The 16,003-nt window shown below is 35.9% G+C and overlaps 3 protein-coding genes and 1 long non-coding RNA gene across 4 annotated transcripts; 2 read left to right on the forward strand and 2 right to left on the reverse strand.

Annotated features, from left to right (window-relative positions):
* The first annotated feature begins 79 nt into the window (after positions 1 to 79).
* Positions 80 to 6,163, forward strand: LOC113076421 (leucine-rich repeat-containing protein 47). The gene is made up of 7 exons (XM_026249072.1): positions 80 to 697; positions 968 to 1,420; positions 1,528 to 1,644; positions 4,125 to 4,240; positions 4,649 to 4,751; positions 5,105 to 5,194; positions 5,847 to 6,163. The coding sequence occupies exons 1-7, from the start codon at positions 95 to 97 to the stop codon at positions 6,066 to 6,068; spliced, it is 1,704 nt and encodes a 567-aa protein (XP_026104857.1). The 5' UTR covers positions 80 to 94; the 3' UTR covers positions 6,069 to 6,163.
* Positions 6,164 to 6,306: 143 nt separating this feature from the next.
* LOC113076422 (uncharacterized) lies at positions 6,307 to 7,661 on the reverse strand. The gene is made up of 3 exons (XR_003281175.1): positions 7,190 to 7,661; positions 7,065 to 7,101; positions 6,307 to 6,953 (listed from the first exon to the last, which is right to left on the reverse strand). It is a non-coding gene; the product is annotated as an uncharacterized LOC113076422 (long non-coding RNA).
* A 1,247-nt stretch (positions 7,662 to 8,908) lies between these two features.
* On the reverse strand, positions 8,909 to 10,278 carry LOC113076424 (small integral membrane protein 1-like). Its single transcript, XM_026249074.1, has 4 exons — positions 10,145 to 10,278; positions 9,790 to 9,946; positions 9,279 to 9,399; positions 8,909 to 9,160 (listed from the first exon to the last, which is right to left on the reverse strand). The coding sequence occupies exons 3-4, from the start codon at positions 9,368 to 9,370 to the stop codon at positions 9,037 to 9,039; spliced, it is 216 nt and encodes a 71-aa protein (XP_026104859.1). The 5' UTR covers positions 9,371 to 9,399; positions 9,790 to 9,946; positions 10,145 to 10,278; the 3' UTR covers positions 8,909 to 9,036.
* A 94-nt stretch (positions 10,279 to 10,372) lies between these two features.
* On the forward strand, positions 10,373 to 14,457 carry LOC113076423 (mitotic spindle assembly checkpoint protein MAD2B). Its single transcript, XM_026249073.1, has 10 exons — positions 10,373 to 10,665; positions 10,761 to 10,879; positions 11,060 to 11,131; positions 11,224 to 11,324; positions 11,405 to 11,499; positions 11,614 to 11,687; positions 12,215 to 12,307; positions 12,744 to 13,406; positions 13,956 to 14,013; positions 14,401 to 14,457. Exons 1-8 carry the CDS (start codon positions 10,626 to 10,628, stop codon positions 12,780 to 12,782), a joined length of 633 nt encoding a protein of 210 aa, XP_026104858.1. The 5' UTR covers positions 10,373 to 10,625; the 3' UTR covers positions 12,783 to 13,406; positions 13,956 to 14,013; positions 14,401 to 14,457.
* Positions 14,458 to 16,003: the final 1,546 nt, after the last annotated feature.

Raw genomic sequence — 16,003 nt, forward strand, 5'->3', positions numbered from 1 at the left:
TATGTAATATGAAAATACTAAATTCCAAATCCAATGCTTACTGAGCTAATTACATTTTAATGTACATTTTAACTCTTCCGGGTTGCGTCCGTCCATGTTCCGGGTTACGTTGGACAACATGGCTGAAGATGGCTCGCTGAATATTTGGCCCGAAATAGAAAAGGTAGAAAAGGAGAATAGACGTGAGCTGGTGCTTCAGGGTTCAGCAGTTGACAAAAAGATCCAGAGCAGCGGCGGACTTCACGCGCGACTTTATTCCCTTTCTCTCCTAAACTACCTGGAGATCAGTCAGTGTCCCAGTTTACACGAGATCCACGAGAACATCAGCCATCTGTCCCATCTACAGAGTCTGATCCTCTGCAGGAACAAGCTCACTGCAGTCCCAAAAAGCATTGGCGATCTGAAGGCGATCAAAGTCCTGGATTTGTCGGTCAACCAGCTGCAGGCTTTGCCCGAGGAGATCTGTGCACTGAGCGAGCTCAACACTTTAAATGTCAGCTGCAACAGCATCACTGCTCTGCCGGATGGCCTTAGCAAGTGTGTAAAGCTCGCCAGCATCAATGTGTCCAAAAATGCACTCTCGCGGCTCCCAGACGACTTATGGTGCTCCAAGCTGGAGCTCCTCAGCACCATCATTGCATCAGAAAACGCGATAGAGGAGCTGAGCAGTGAGGTCCATAACCTGTCTGCGCTCAAGGTGCGTTTCATGACAAGATCTAAAAGTGAAATCCTGTTTATACTGTATTTTTAATTCAGCATGTGCAATGGTTCAATAAATACACATTTTAATGTATAATTTAAAAGTTATTAAGTATCAGTTCAAATAGTTGTCATTTAAAAAAATAATTCTACAGATTGTATCTGATGTATTTATTTACTTAAATTATTGTTAAGATTCAGTATGCATTAACACTATTTGAAAAGCCTTCCAGCATCATCTCATGCATCTCACTCTCTGCTATCTCAGGTTTTGGATCTCTCCGGCAACAAGCTTCAGGAGCTTCCTTGGGAGCTGGCCGACTGCTCCAAGCTGAAAGAGACCAATTTTAAAGGAAACAAGCTGAAGGACAAGAGGCTTGAGAAGATGGTGAACGGCTGCCAAACCAAATCAGTCCTAGATTACCTGAGGGCAGGTGGGAGGGGGAAAGGGAAAGGCAAGCAACAGGATGGAGAGGCGAGCGAGAAGCTTGTCTCAAAGAAGAAAAGCGGTGGAAAGCAGAAAGGCAAAAAAGAGGCAGAGGAAGTGGATGAGCTTAATCGGATGGTTGTGAGAGTTCTGCATGTATCCAAAGTGCCAACAGCAGTTACAGTCAAAGTTTCTGAAGGCATCAAGGATGTCCGGCCATACATTGTGTGCTGCATTGTAAAAGGCATGAACCTCAGACAAGGAAATGCACTCAAGCGATTTCTGGTGGCTCAGGTGACACAAGTTTCAACAAATAACTCAGCCATCAGAACTATTGTTTTCTGTCTTTTTAAACTGGTTTTATATAAGCTTATATAAATGTCAGAGTATTCTGTCTGCAGACCAAACTTCACGATGAGATTTGTGGCAAAAGGACAACGGCAACAATCGCAACTCATGACCTGGGCTTGCTCAAGGCTCCTCTGTTGTACGATGTCAGACCACGAGATACACTGAAGGTATGGGAGGAGGTTTCTCAAATATTATGATTTTTATATATATACTTAGTATTCATTTTATAATAAATCCTCAATTCAACGCAATTTAAAAGTCTTGCACTTTCACAATCATAATTGTCCCTATAGTTTATTACTTAATTCACTTATCAATCAGAGCATCTCCACCAGTTGCATAATGGATAAAACAATGCAGAACGATGAATATTTAATAACCGTTGTTGATGCAGTTTTTATGAATGACAGGAATCTGGTTTCAAAGCCACCAGCTGATTAATGACACAGAAGTCCCATAATCCTCAGATTTGAATAATAAATGAACAGTCCCTTTTGTTGTTTCTTTTGTGTTGATGGTGAATTCGGCACTTCTCTAAGAGGCCATAGGCCGTCGGACAATAGGATGTGTTACATTGCTTCAGTCTAATAATTGATGGTTTTAATTATACACCAGAGAACAGCCTTTAGCAGTGAACTAAGATACATTTTATGCTATATTGTGAATATAGTGCCAGGAAACCTTATGCTGATTATACTAACAATATATCCTGCAGACATGGGGACTTGTGACTTGGTGACTTGGACTCGAGTCGACTCGAGTCGCTATTTTTAGGACTTGAGACTTGACTCGGACTTGGAAGTTAAAGACTCGGGACTTGACTTGACTTGAGACACGATGACTTGAATGACTTGAGTGTTAATCAAATCATATATTCAGTTTGAATATAAAATATATAAATTATTTTTTAAAATAAAGCTGGAGCGCAGGCTGAGAATAGCGTCGTGATTGGATCAGGACACTATCATCAGTCATGCACTCTCTACCTTACACACACCACGCCCACTTAAATCAGATATCACATCACATCAACATGTCAGCCTGAGAGGTACCGAGGGTCATCGCTTTTGTCTTCAATAGTTCGCGACTAAAAACGCGTGGAAAACGCTAGTCGCGCCGCTTTCTCCTTCTTTCCAAAGCGCTTGGGCAGAAGTGCTCCTGGGGCGTCTGTCGTTGCTAAGCATCCATGACACACTCTCTCTCAATGAAGACGTAGAAATTTCAGCAAAGGATAAATGAATTTGCAGCACTAAAAATTGCTCCCTGTAGCTCTGCTTCTAAATTCATTTCAAAATGGCAATCCATATACAGCTATGAACAGCTGTTCCTTCGTGTTAGCTGAGCTTTCAACGTTGATACGGGAAAGGATGAAGCTGATTGGTTAGTTATTGTCACATGACCTGCGGTGCGCTTGCGGCATTCTGAAAAGTTTAGATGTTTTTAACTCGATGCGGTGCGCGTCGTGAGCGCGTTGCTTCCATTATGAGCGCGCATACCGCGCGCCTACATTGGAAATAACGAACTTGCGCGCGCAAAAGACGTGATGTGAACGGCCCCTAATGATCCGCTAGCAGGCCGTCAAAAAAAACGCATTCCAGGGGCGGCGCTAGGGCTGGGCTAAGGGGGCATAAGCCCCGAATATTTAGTTACCTTGTCTTTCTCATAGAGCAAAACAATTAATCAGAAAAACAAATGTAGCTGCCGCGATTACCCAATCATGAGAAGTGCATATTATATATATATATATATATATATATATATATATATATATATATATATATATATATATACCCCCCATCAGTCTCCTTCTTGGTCAAATAGCCCTTTATGCCTTCAGTGTGAATCTACAATTTTCATAGTCATGAAAATAAAGAAAACTCTTTGAATGACAAGGTGTGTCCAAACTTTTGGTCTGTACTGTACATAACAAAAAGAATGAAACAACTGAAAATACAATTTAGATTCTATACTCTGAGAGAGAGAGAGAGAGAGAGAGTGTGTGTGTGTATGTGTGTGTGTGTGTGCGTGTGTGTGTGTGTGTGAGAGAGAGAGAGAGAGAGAGAGAGAGAGGTGTTCAGAGAGGAGTCTGTTGGATGTTTAGCTGTTATTTGTTTTATGGACTCAATGTTGAAAATGTAAAACATTTCAAACACTGTTGGCAGAAGTGAAAAATAAATAATTTTAGGAAGTTACAATTTTGTTTGATTCCATGATGTATTTTACTGAACATGAGTATTTACAATGCAAATCCAAATTATTTTAATTTACTGACAGTTACTTATATCTTGTCTTTTAACTTTATTAAGATCAGATTCTGCAGGTAAAATAACAATATTAAGGTGACTTGACTTGGACTTGACTTGACATAGCTTGTGACTTGACTTGACTTGACTTGCCCAAGAAAAAAATACTTGGGACTTACTTGAGACTTGAAGATTAAGACTTGAGACTTACTTGAGACTTGCACATGTGTGACTTGGTCCCATCTCTGATATCCTGTGAATAATTTCCTTATTTTGCTTTATTGTATTATATATATTTTTTAAATTACAATATTGCCACATGACAACATACCTACTACAGAGTGATATATATTATGATTATTTGTTTTATAACGAAAAATGTATAATATTTTCGATGTGTGTAGATCGTTCCTCTTGGTCGTAAGGAGATGAGAGCAGCTGAACTGCTGGAGCTACTTCAACAGGAAGCAGATGAGCTAAGAAAACATAAAAAGCGACAGAACGTTTCAGGACTCCATAAGTAAGAAAATGCATAATTAATACCTGATTATATAATATTAATAGAGGCAAATATTAATTATTATAATGACTTGTCTACAGTATAGTTTGGAGCTGTGTAGGGCACAATCTGTCAAGCAAAGCAATAGTTTTGTGCAAAACATTGATCTAACATAATTTCCGAAGCAAATGGGCTATGTCATGCTCACTAATCACATTGTGTACTATCTAGGCCCTTTTTAAGTGATCCAAAAAATATCCCTCGTTTGTCAGACAACTGTTGTGTTGTTCATCCATGTAATCGCACTGACTGCACAGAACACTAAGTACTGAAACACTAAATACTGAACTGTGACACAGAGAATTAATTCATTATTCAGTGTTTCATGGACGTATTCCCAATTTTATTTTATTTTATTTTTTAACCCAGATACCTTCAACTCCTTGATGGGAAGGATCTTTACCCCTGCTTGGTTGACGCAGAGGATCATGTGGTCTCATTTCCACCAATCACAAACAGCGAGAGGACAAAGGTAATTTATTCAAATTAAGTGAACTATGAAGAGGTTATTTCAGGTCTTGATGAAGAAGGTATATGGATTTTATGGCTTTATATGTTTTTTTATGACATGTATTATTTCTTTATCCAGAAGGACACTTAAAAGTATGTCATGACAAAAATAAAATACAATATTAAAGCATTTGAAGCATTAATGTCATATTCATACATTCTTGTTAATGCATGTGTTTATTATAAAAAAAATTTCACATTTAAAATATATATATATATATTTTTTTTTTTTTTAATTATTATTACTTTATAATTATGCTGGTTGTTATAACTATTATTATTTTTGCCAAACAAGCAAACAATCTGTCTTTGCAGATAAAGAGGTCCACACAAGAGCTGTTTTTAGAGGTGACGAGTTCCACCAGTCTGCAGATCTGTAAAGATGTCATGGACGCATTGATAATAGTAAGAAGAAATATTACTAATGTTTTGGTTTATTTACATACATATATATATATTACATTTACTTTTGAATGCTGATTTCTTCATTGAAGAATGAGCTCATCATTCTGCACACACACACACACATACACACACATTTGGTTTACAGTGTTACATAATACAAGTGCAATGTAAAAGCCCCTGATTTTTGCAATTAGAAAAAAATACCTGACGTAATTGAAAACCGTGAAATGTAAGGAAAATAAAATTGGGAAAATGGTTTCAATTGCAGCTGCGAGATTTCCTTCATGATACAGAAGACCTGTCCCACTTTCACGCGTTCTTCTTTTACGACCGCTCAGATAACTACTGAATATTTTACTATAAATCACAATCTGAATAATCAGTGCCATTAAATAGTTATCAAGCTGGCTCATTGCATTCAGTTCATCAGCATGTACAGTATTAGCAATAATGCTATTACCATTAGTACCAAGACTATTGAAATGCATTTGTTTTCACATTTCTCAACCAAATGCAAGCATATACAAGCATTTTACGTCATTGTAGTTAGTAGCTTTTATCAAGCTATGAATGTTCACAGTGAAAAACGGCATCCATGTTTGTTTGTTTATTATTCATACATTTTCTCTTACCATTCTTGTTTCTATTTCAGAGAATGGCAGAGCTTAATAAATTAACCTTTGATGTAAAGGAGGATGTGGGCTCAGATGAAGAGACTGATGTGACTTCAGCTCCTCCTGCAGAGGACCCGGCCTCCCCTGAGCTGACCGTAGTACAAGTGAAGGTAGTGGACGTAGATGGAAACCTTAAAGTGGTCTACCCGTCAAAAACCGACCTGATGTCTGACGTCAGCAATCTAACAGTCATCCGATAGCAAATTCAACCGTTGGTTTTCTGTCCAATTTTGCAATGCATTTTGTAATGCATCATCAAATTAAAATGGATATTAAAACATTAATTCAAATATTGGATTCAGTAGTTCTCATTTACACTTCTGTCTTTTGTATGGAAACCCGTTTTCACCATGGTGTAAAAAATAAATAAATGTATTCTTAAATTACATTTTCGACTATGAGGTGGTAAAAGATGTTATACCTTTGAATTTCATTGCATTTTATGCAATAAAATGATACTGTTAATATTTTACCCTGTCAAATATTTTGTGTTTATAGAACACTGATTTATACTTCTAATATAATTAATAGTCACTTTGTCCTATTCAGTAAAATAAGCTTGGCCTGTTTTGCTGAATCTCTCCATTGGGTTTGCTCTAGAATCATTCAGTCAAATCTTCCTCTATCAAGTTTACACCCTTGTGCAAGGTTTTTCATCTCAAGTTGACTCTGGAAAGAAATCTTCTGTATCATTATCAAAACTAGTAGTTTAGTAGTTCATAATTAAGTTTATAGTACACTCTTATGAAAAGTTGTTCTAAACGGTACCAGAAAAAGGTTCTTCGGCTAGCAGAACCCTTTTTGTTGCTAAATAGAACCCTTTTAGGGTTCCATAAAGAACCATGCTTTGAAAATGCTATATAGTACCTTGATGATGTTATAAATAACCCTTTTTAATGATAGTTTATTTTCATTAATATTAGTATATCAACATTTATATCATAAATAATATATACATAATATTATTTGTATATATTATTTATTAATATTGTTTTTTACCTCTCTATCTGCCTGGTATTACAATTTGGTGTGAGTGCATGATCGTTTCGCTCTGCAGATGACAAGGTTGTAGGATGTTAGGGCATCTGAAATATACAATTGAGTTCAGAGTTACAGTGTGTAAAAACTAAATTAAAAAGGACCATAAATTTAATATTTTTGTTACTTAGTGGTAAAGAGGAGAGAAGTATCCTTACCTGAACATAGCTGGTCACACTTACATGATCTCTTAAACTGAAAAGAGAAGAAGACATGATTTGTAAGAAACCGTTAAAATTTTAAAGTAAAAAATGATAGACATTTTAAGAAAGTGATCATTTACCTGCTGAGAGTGTGTTGAATGGTCTGTGTAGTTAGATAGATGAACTCCAGAGAATCAGTAAGCCAAATGAGCCATCATTGTTTTTAAAGTGTTGCTTGTTTTAGTTAATTTTAAATTCAATGTCTCAGTTACTTAGTGGAGAAGAGGAGTATCCTCAGCCAGCACTGCTCACACTTGCATGATCAAAAAAGAATAGAAAATATTTGTTTGAAGACCAGATAAAATTTAAAGTTAAATTTGTATTTCAATTTAAGAATGAAATAATGTACCTGTTGAAAGTGTGTTGAAATTCTGTAGTTGGATCACTGAACTCCAGAAATTAAGTAATGAAGTGCTTTGAAAAAAAGGGGGTGGGAATAAAGTACCCTAAACTGACACAAAGAACCATTTCAACATTAAAAGGGTTCTTCAGGATGCATGGTTCTAAAAAGAACTGGTTCTACAGGTAAAGAACCTTTAAAGAACCATCTTTTTTTTAGAGTGTAAGGTTGAGTTAGCATTAACTATTTCTAATCTTCAGACATTTTTAGTGAAGTAATAGTAGCACTGTTTGCATCCTGTGTTTGTTTGTTTGTGCCCGTCAAGCACATGAATACTCAGGGTTTGGTTAAAGAACAGATGACTGGCCGACTCAGGAAATGTAAAGAGGAGGAGAGTAAGTCTGAAGTTGTCCATGACGCTGTCTCTCAGGACACTCCATCATGCTACATGACATTGACAGCTGTCCATTTTGCTCTTATTAAAAAAGTTATGAAAATGACCCAGAGGAATGACATCTGGGACCACAGGACAAAATGGAAGAATGGGTCCAACAAAACACTTTAACATTCTGGAGACTTTACATACATTTGAGACTTCCAGTGCATCTGTGCCCATCTTTCTGGAGGATAACAACATGGATTGTCGAGTTTAAGCTATTGCATAAATGCCAGCTTGTTTTCTCCATCAAAAGAGGAGATTATTGACCAAATACTAGAAGAGCAGGATGTGGATACTATTAAAATCATCTATGACCAGGACTGATGTCGAATGCAATGGTAATTGTAAACATGTAAAATAATGTTCAGCTGTAGTTAATGCATTAGGTGTTCAGTCATGCCACAGTGCCTTTCCAAATTTGGGGTTAGTAAGATTTTTAATGTTTTAAAAGTCCCTTACACTGACTGCATTTATTACAAAAATGCAAAACAAATTAACATTATGGAATATTATTATAATTTCAAATTATATATTATTATAAAGCTAAATATATTATATGTTATATTATAAAAATGTTTTATATAAAATAAAATATTACACTTATTAAATATATATATATATATATATATATATATATATTTTTTTTTTTTTTTTTAATATATAGAAAATTAAAATTTATTCTTGTGATTTATTTTCAGCTGCCATTTCTTCAGTCTTCAGTGTCACATGATCCTTCAGAAATTATTCTAGTATGTTGATTTAGTGCTCAAGAAATATTTGATATTATTATCAAAGTTAAAAACAATTTTAAATGGATTTACTGTGACTTTTGCTACTGCCCTAAACATTTGAACCGTATGTCCGTACAAAGATTAATAAAAGCTGCTATAAAAGTGCTGTTCCTTGATAGTTCATGATAATGTTCATCATAATTGTTTTGTTATGACAGCAAATATGGGCTACAGTATGTGTTGTAATCCCTAATGCACTTCTGGAAAATATAAAATAAAATCTGGTCTGCTTTTTGATATTTTGAAATGTGATATTTTATTAATTTTGGTACTATAATAAACAGCAAAAAAACAAGGTGTTTCTTTGATGTCCGTAATGTTTCAAATAACAGCCAGTTCCTTCAAATAGTGTCCTTGTCAGCATCGGTGAACGTAGTATCCTGTGATGTATCCAACAGTGTATATAACTACCATCATGGTTAAAGATGCTCCCACTTTCATCACAATGCCCAGTTGACCAGTGCACAGTCTGTTATAGAGACTATATGGGTACAGATTGACATGAGTTATTTGATTCACTGCAATAATAACTTATGAACATTTGCTTTTAAATGGTTTTATTTTTCAGTTCTTTGAAATATATAGAGTAGATTTCTCACCCAATCAGTCTGGACTGTGAATGCGGCTCTTGCATGTTTATGTTGTCTTCATTCCAGCGGTCGTACTGAACACTGGCCTCACTCGAATCCATTTCCCTCCAGCTCTCAGCTTCTCAGTCAGCTATAAAGCCAACACCAATAAAAAAGAGAAACTACTTGCAAATGATTTAAACAAAAGCTTATCCTGCTACTTTTCACTTCAAGAAAGGCTATTTACTTTCCAGTTATGTGTCAAGTTAATAATTCAGCAGATCAGTAATCCATAATAAAGAAATGTTAATGAATAAGATAAAGCAGTTTGTGACTGAAGTCCAGTGTACATTGTAAATACAACTGCTATTTTCTATTAATATTCAATATTTCACTCTTAGTTGTTTTTCCCAAATAAGTTTGTAATGCATCACAATAATATGTTACAGTTAAAGAAGGTACAGTTTAAATGACTATTAGGATGATTTTCTAGCTTTATTTGCAAATCTTTCACAAATCAAAGCATAGTTTGAATACTTACAGGTTCTCAGGTCATCAGCTGGTAAATCAATCAAATCCTTAGTCTCTGACACTGTCTTATGTTTGTCATTTCTAAAGAGCAGTGGGTCCATGAGTTCATTCAGGTAAACCTTTGCTCACAGCCTGTCATAAATGAAATTCCTGGACTACCTGTTGTGCTGGTTAAAGAAAAATAAACTACTTGTCAGGTTCCCTGAGTTAAGTGGGCTTAGTATTAATAAGTATGAATACATACATATTTCACAAACAGCTTTAAATAAATAAATAAACAAGATATTGTATGAAATATCTGGAGAAATGGACACACGTCAGTTAATCAGCTCCGTGCCTTAATGTTAATTGTCTATATTTCTCACCTGCCAGTTTTAGTTTGCTCAGAAAGGTGTAGTTTATTTTGAACCAAAATAAGTTATTTCACCTGTTGTCACTCAGTTTATTTGAGATCTTTGGTCTTACTACCAAGGTACTGCATATTAGATGCAAAATTCAGACCATTGTTTTGTTGTTGCGTTCCTCCACTCCGGCAGGTGGCAGCATACATACCGCCAAATAACGCTGCTGTTCTCCTACAGATTTCAGAAGAAAAGAATAAATATCCTTCGGGGGGATAGCCTCCTGTGTTGTTTTATAACATTTTTGTTTATATACTGCTTACTTGTAAGTTACAGACATTTCCCCAATAATCGGACTGTATTATAGTTTTTTGTATTTTCGTAGAGAACTGTATTTTTATCTAAATACAACCCTACCTGTAGCAACCAATGCATGATGATCGCTGATGTTTTATAAGCGAGACGCTCCTTTTTCATTAAAAGTTGTTGCATCTATGACCTCATTATGGCCACTCTGACGAGGCAGGACCTTAATTTCGGGCAGGGTAACTTTCAGTTCATCTGTAAATGTTGAGCACTGTGACATTACAGCTTTCAGATAAAGCCTTTGTGAGATTCTGAATATATTGGTCATTTGCAGTTGTTGCTGACATTCTGTGTGAGTTTCTGGAAGTGGCCATTCACCTCATTCTCTATGTCAGAGATGTCTATCCATCTGGGATCTTTCAGAAAAGGAAGAAATACAACGTACCTGTGCAGGTAATGTTTTTAAGATTGATGCAACACTAACATAACGCATTACTGCTTGGCTTATTCATCATGAAGCGTGGAAAGAGAAAAAAAGAGAAAATGTTTGTTGAAGTTTCTGTATTTAGGAGCCGAAAGGTATTGTTGAATGGAAGTGATGATTTAAACACTTATATGTACTGTCTTTGACAGATGTCATGCCATCCAGATTTAAATCAGTACATTCAAGACACGCTGCATTGTGTCAAGCCACTGATAGAAAAAGTAAGGTTTTTATTTCATATTCGATAAATACATATTTGAAAGAAAACAGGCTGAACAATATAATAGCATTCGTTTCCATCTCTACTGTGCAGAATGAGGCTGAGAAGGTTGTAGTGGTGATCATGGATAAAGAGCACCATCCAGTGGAGAGATTTGTGTTTGAGATCTCACAGCCTCCACTGCTGTCCATCAAGTGAGTGACAGTGGGTTCAGAGCTGTTAAATCAAGTTGTGCATGTTTCTCATATGTGTGTGTTGGGTTTTGCTGTGTCAGCTCAGAGACTCTGCTGTCTCATGTGGAGCAGCTGCTGAGAGCCATGATCCTAAAGATCAGTGTGTGTGACGCTGTCCTAGACAACAATCCTCCAGGTAGGAGCTCAGCTTTTATGTAATAACTGATATAAAATAGCCCTGATAATGACCTCACATTTATTAAAGTTTGAATAGATTTACATTTAGCATGCATTTTCTTTTGCTCTGCAGGATGCACATTCACAGTGCTTGTACACACCAGGGAAGCTGCCACAAAAAACATGGAGAAAGTTCAGGTCATCAAGGTGTGCTCATACAGTTGTATATTTTAAACCTTTTAATGGTCTTTAATTGTAAAAGTGAACTTGCTGGAGATCCTGAGAAACCAAAACTTTTTTTCTCAGACTTTCCTCAAAAAGACAATCTATATGCAAACCTGCTGTGAAGTCTTTTGTGATTAATTTGGTTGTTTTTTTTCAGGCTTTATGAACTCACTGAGGCTAGGATTTCATTTCTTGTATTAATTTTGTTCTTACACTAAAGGAATATTTCACACACAAAAAAAAAACATCGGTCATTATTCAATTACCCTCATGGTAAAGTATATATTTAAAATATAAAATATATTTTGAGATGTACCATTGTATTTTTGTCCATATAATAGAAGAACTGTTTGGTGAGCAGAATTGTTTAAAATATATTTTGTGTTTTGCCAAAGAAGAAAATGGATTCAAGTTTCAAACTACACGAGGGTGAATAAAGGATTCCTTTTTGCGTTAACTATCACTTTTCTCTGCAGATTCTTGTCTTATCTGTTTTGTGTATTTTACAGGATTTTCCATGGATTGTAGCAGATGAGCAGGAAGTTCACATGGAAGAGGCAAAACTCATTCCTCTAAAAACAATGACTTCTGATATCCTCAAGGTGAGACAACTACAGTGTGCCAGATTTCATTGCTTCCACCAAATCAACAACATTTTAATTTTCAAATCATCATACATGATCATTACATTTGATACAAACCCTTTCAAGCAGTCCAAAGTACTGCTGTCAGTAAAGTGAAAGAGGAAAAAACTAAATGCTAACACATTCTGACATTCATGTTACTTTCTTCACTCAAATTGTTGTGGCTAATTGTATTATTTGTAATTTGAAAAAATAAAGATTTTCCCATAGTAGACTTTAGAGGCCCGACTGTGTCAGAAATCTTTAAAATAAGTATTTCAGAATCCGTCAGGGTACCATATCCTTCTTTTGGGTCAGAGCAACCATGCTGAACACACTAAGAGAACACTGTGTTCTTGTAAAAGTAAAAGAGGGTTAAACAAGTTCAAGATGTTTTTTCCTGTTCTGTAAACAGATGCAGCTCTATGTTGAAGAAAAAACACAGAAAACTTGATGCTGTGGATCACATGAAAGCATCTGCGGGGTGTAACACAGTAAACAGGAACTGATTTTTTGTTTTTGTTTTTTGCGTGAAAACAGGATTGTTTACATATTTGGGTTTGGTAATATGAAGAATATTGAGCTGGACTGAGCTGATCTTGTTAAGCAGTATTAATGTTTATCACAATGTCTGGTTGCTTAAGGTCTGTCATGGAGCTGAAACTGTTTAATTGTTTTAAACAGTTAAGTAATCTTTCACTGCCTCTGCTTACCTCTGTCATGAATCCATATGTTGTTCTCAAAGTGTCTACATTGTTGTTGTTGGGAGCACACATAAAGTTTAAAAGATTAAAGTTTTGAAACTGCTTTTACGTTAGATTAAACGTGTGATCATTTGTTCATCCTGTTATTGTGAAATTTCATACTGGTTATTACCTAACATAATAGAAATAAACAATTATGTAATCCAAACTTCCAAGGGCACACATAACAGCCATTAAGGACAACACCAGACAAAGAACCAGGGAAAACACGGGTTTAAATACACAAGTCAACAAGCCTAACAAGGGGTTGGAGCCACTGATCTATATAGATCAGTGGTTGGAGCCAATAAATTACTATGGTAATTCATCTTAAGGTATGTGTCTGTTATTCATACATGCAATCATTCAAATTAATTTAATACACACATTAAAAATGATACTAAGTAATTTTTTCTGTTAAACCAAAACAATTACTTTAAGTAGTAATCATTAACATAGTGCTCTGATGAAAACAATTTTTTTGGTTAAATTTTACTTAACATTTTTTTTTGTGTGCCATTTGCATCTAATTATTTTGAATGACTTAATTGTAACTCAATTCTTAATAGTTGTTGAATTTAATTAATATTAATTCTTGTAATCTGTTGCCACAATTTTATTGAGTAGATGTAGTGCATTATTTTTTACAGTGCAGGGTTGGGGTGGGTTAGGTCCTTAAACTATTAAGGTATCGATCTAAAATATAGGCTATATAACTTGTACAAATGCATGCAAAGAATTAAATGGTTCTTGATCTGAGCTACAGGGCAAAATGAAAAGCTTTTCAACAGAGCAACACCTCTTTAGCGAAGTGAAACTAGGCGTATGATTGGCTTCTGGTTTTGTTTTTGTTTTTTTTCATATCTTGGGGTTTTCCACTGCAGTCAGGCCATTCTCCACTTTGAAAACTTTGTTATTTTTGACGTGGAACACATTTGCTAGGTGAGTAAAAACTCAGATAGCAACAGGGATTAACAAATTAATGTTGCTTTTTCCTATCCTGTAAACAGATTCAGCTCTTATGTATAAGAAAAAAACACAGAAAACCTAATGCTCTGCAAATGGATCACATGAAAGCAGCTGCAGGGTAACAGGAAACCTGCAGCTACTGTGGGTGTTTTTTTGTAATGTGTTTACGTTTTATGGTTTAGTAAAATTAAGTATATCGAGCTGGATTGTGCATCTTGTCAAGAAAAAAGAATTAATGTTTATCACAATGTATTGTGCTTCTATTTAACTTTTAGCACTGGTTGCTTAAGATCTGTCATTGTGATGAAACAATTTTGTAATATTTCACTGCCTCTGCTTACCTCCGTCATGAATCCAAAGTGGAGAAATTCAAACTTTGGAAGGACAGTCTGGCACTTCTGACACACAGTCTGTAAGTACGTTATATCCCCATTGGATGCAACAAATTTCTTGTTTGTAATGGGTTTTAGTGGTTTTGTTTCATGGTGCTGCATGGGACACACAGCATCACAGTGTTTAGGGGCAATTTCCGTCACAAGCTTGAGGCATTCGTCCAATCACAATGCACTGGATATTTGGCCAATCAAAGCACACCTTGCTTTTCAGAACTATTAGGTTTGTAAAAATCAACGCATTTCAGAAAGATTGGGCATAGAGAAGAAACAATCATGTACATTATGTGGAAAATAATGTGCTTTTTTAACCTTAAAGAACATAAACACATTTCATTACACCAAATACACAAAATTGTGATATGACCCCTTTAACTCTGGCTGCATCCGAAAACTGCCTTCAGAGGATGCATTCCAAGTTAGGAAGGCATCAAGGCACGTCCGAATTCAATGTTAGCTTTGTTTCCTGTCTCCTGAGATGCCTTCATCTGCCTTCCATTTTGTGACAGTTATATACTTAAAGATTGTGTCTGAAATTTGCGGTCTGTGGTCAGTTTGTGTGTAAATGTTTGTTTTTGATCAACGTTTCAGCATACTATCATTTAAAAAACATTGCAAGAATTAGATGTTTTGTTTCCAGTCAAGACTTGGAGAAACTTGTTCATGCCTTTATCAACAGCAGGGTGGACTATTGTAATGGGCTCCTCACTCGCCTTCCCAAAAAGAGCATTAGACAGCTGCAGCTCATCCAGAACGCTGCTTCCAGGATTCTGACTAGAACCAGAAAATCTGAGCATATCACACCAGTCCTCAGGTCCTTACACTGGCTTCCAGTTACATTTAGGATTGATTTTAAAGTACTTTTACTCGTATATAAGTCACTAAATGACCTAGGACCGAAATATATTGCAGATATGTTCACTGAATATAAACCTAACAGAGCACTCAGATCACTAGGACTGAGTCAGTTAGAAATACCAAGGGTTCACACAAAACAAGGGGAGTCTGCCTTTAGTTACTATGCTGCCCGCAGTTGGAATCAGCTTCCAGAAGAGATCAGATGTGCAAAAACACTAGTCACATTTAAATCTAGACTCAAAACGCATCTTTTTAGCTGTGCATTTATTGAATGAGCACTGTGCAATGTCCGAACTGATTGCACTATATTTTCAATGTTTTATTTTATTTTATTTTTATGTAAAATAATTTTCTAACTTACCATTGTGTATGAAATGTGCTATATAAATAAACTTGCCTTGCCTTGCCTTGCCTTGCCTTGCCAACGTTTTCCATTTTATATGTCATTTCTAGTGAGAAATTAATATTACAGTAATGAAATTTCCACTTAGTTATCACCAAAGCTCTCTATATTTTGCTGTAGATCGTTAAACCATTACTCTGTCCAAAATCAGTTTCATGAGGGGCCTTCGTGCAAAAATGCTGCCTGCAAAATCATTGCCTGATATGGCAGCAAGGCAGCAAGTCACGTGTCTAATTAGTTTTCAGATGCAGCCTCTGTCGAGTTCTGATGCCTTTCTCTGCATCTCTGCAGCACAGCAGTGTAGCGCATT

This window comes from Carassius auratus, unplaced genomic scaffold (assembly GCF_003368295.1).
Source record: "Carassius auratus strain Wakin unplaced genomic scaffold, ASM336829v1 scaf_tig00020493, whole genome shotgun sequence".
Classification (NCBI taxonomy): Eukaryota; Metazoa; Chordata; class Actinopteri; order Cypriniformes; family Cyprinidae; genus Carassius; species Carassius auratus.

Coding starts and splice junctions, on each gene's coding strand:
- LOC113076421 (XM_026249072.1), top strand. CDS start 95: ATGTTCCGGGTTACGTTGGACAACATGGCTGAAGATGGCTCGCTGAAT. Junction 1,645..4,124: donor GACCACGAGATACACTGAAG/GTATGGGAGGAG, acceptor CGATGTGTGTAG/ATCGTTCCTCTTGGTCGTAA. Junction 4,241..4,648: donor AACGTTTCAGGACTCCATAA/GTAAGAAAATGC, acceptor TTTTTAACCCAG/ATACCTTCAACTCCTTGATG.
- LOC113076424 (XM_026249074.1), bottom strand. CDS start 9,370: ATGGATTCGAGTGAGGCCAGTGTTCAGTACGACCGCTGGAATGAAGAC. Junction 9,161..9,278: donor TCACAGTCCAGACTGATTGG/GTGAGAAATCTA, acceptor GTACCCATATAG/TCTCTATAACAGACTGTGCA.
- LOC113076423 (XM_026249073.1), top strand. CDS start 10,626: ATGGCCACTCTGACGAGGCAGGACCTTAATTTCGGGCAGG. Junction 11,325..11,404: donor CCTCCACTGCTGTCCATCAA/GTGAGTGACAGT, acceptor TTGCTGTGTCAG/CTCAGAGACTCTGCTGTCTC. Junction 12,308..12,743: donor TGACTTCTGATATCCTCAAG/GTGAGACAACTA, acceptor TTCTGTAAACAG/ATGCAGCTCTATGTTGAAGA.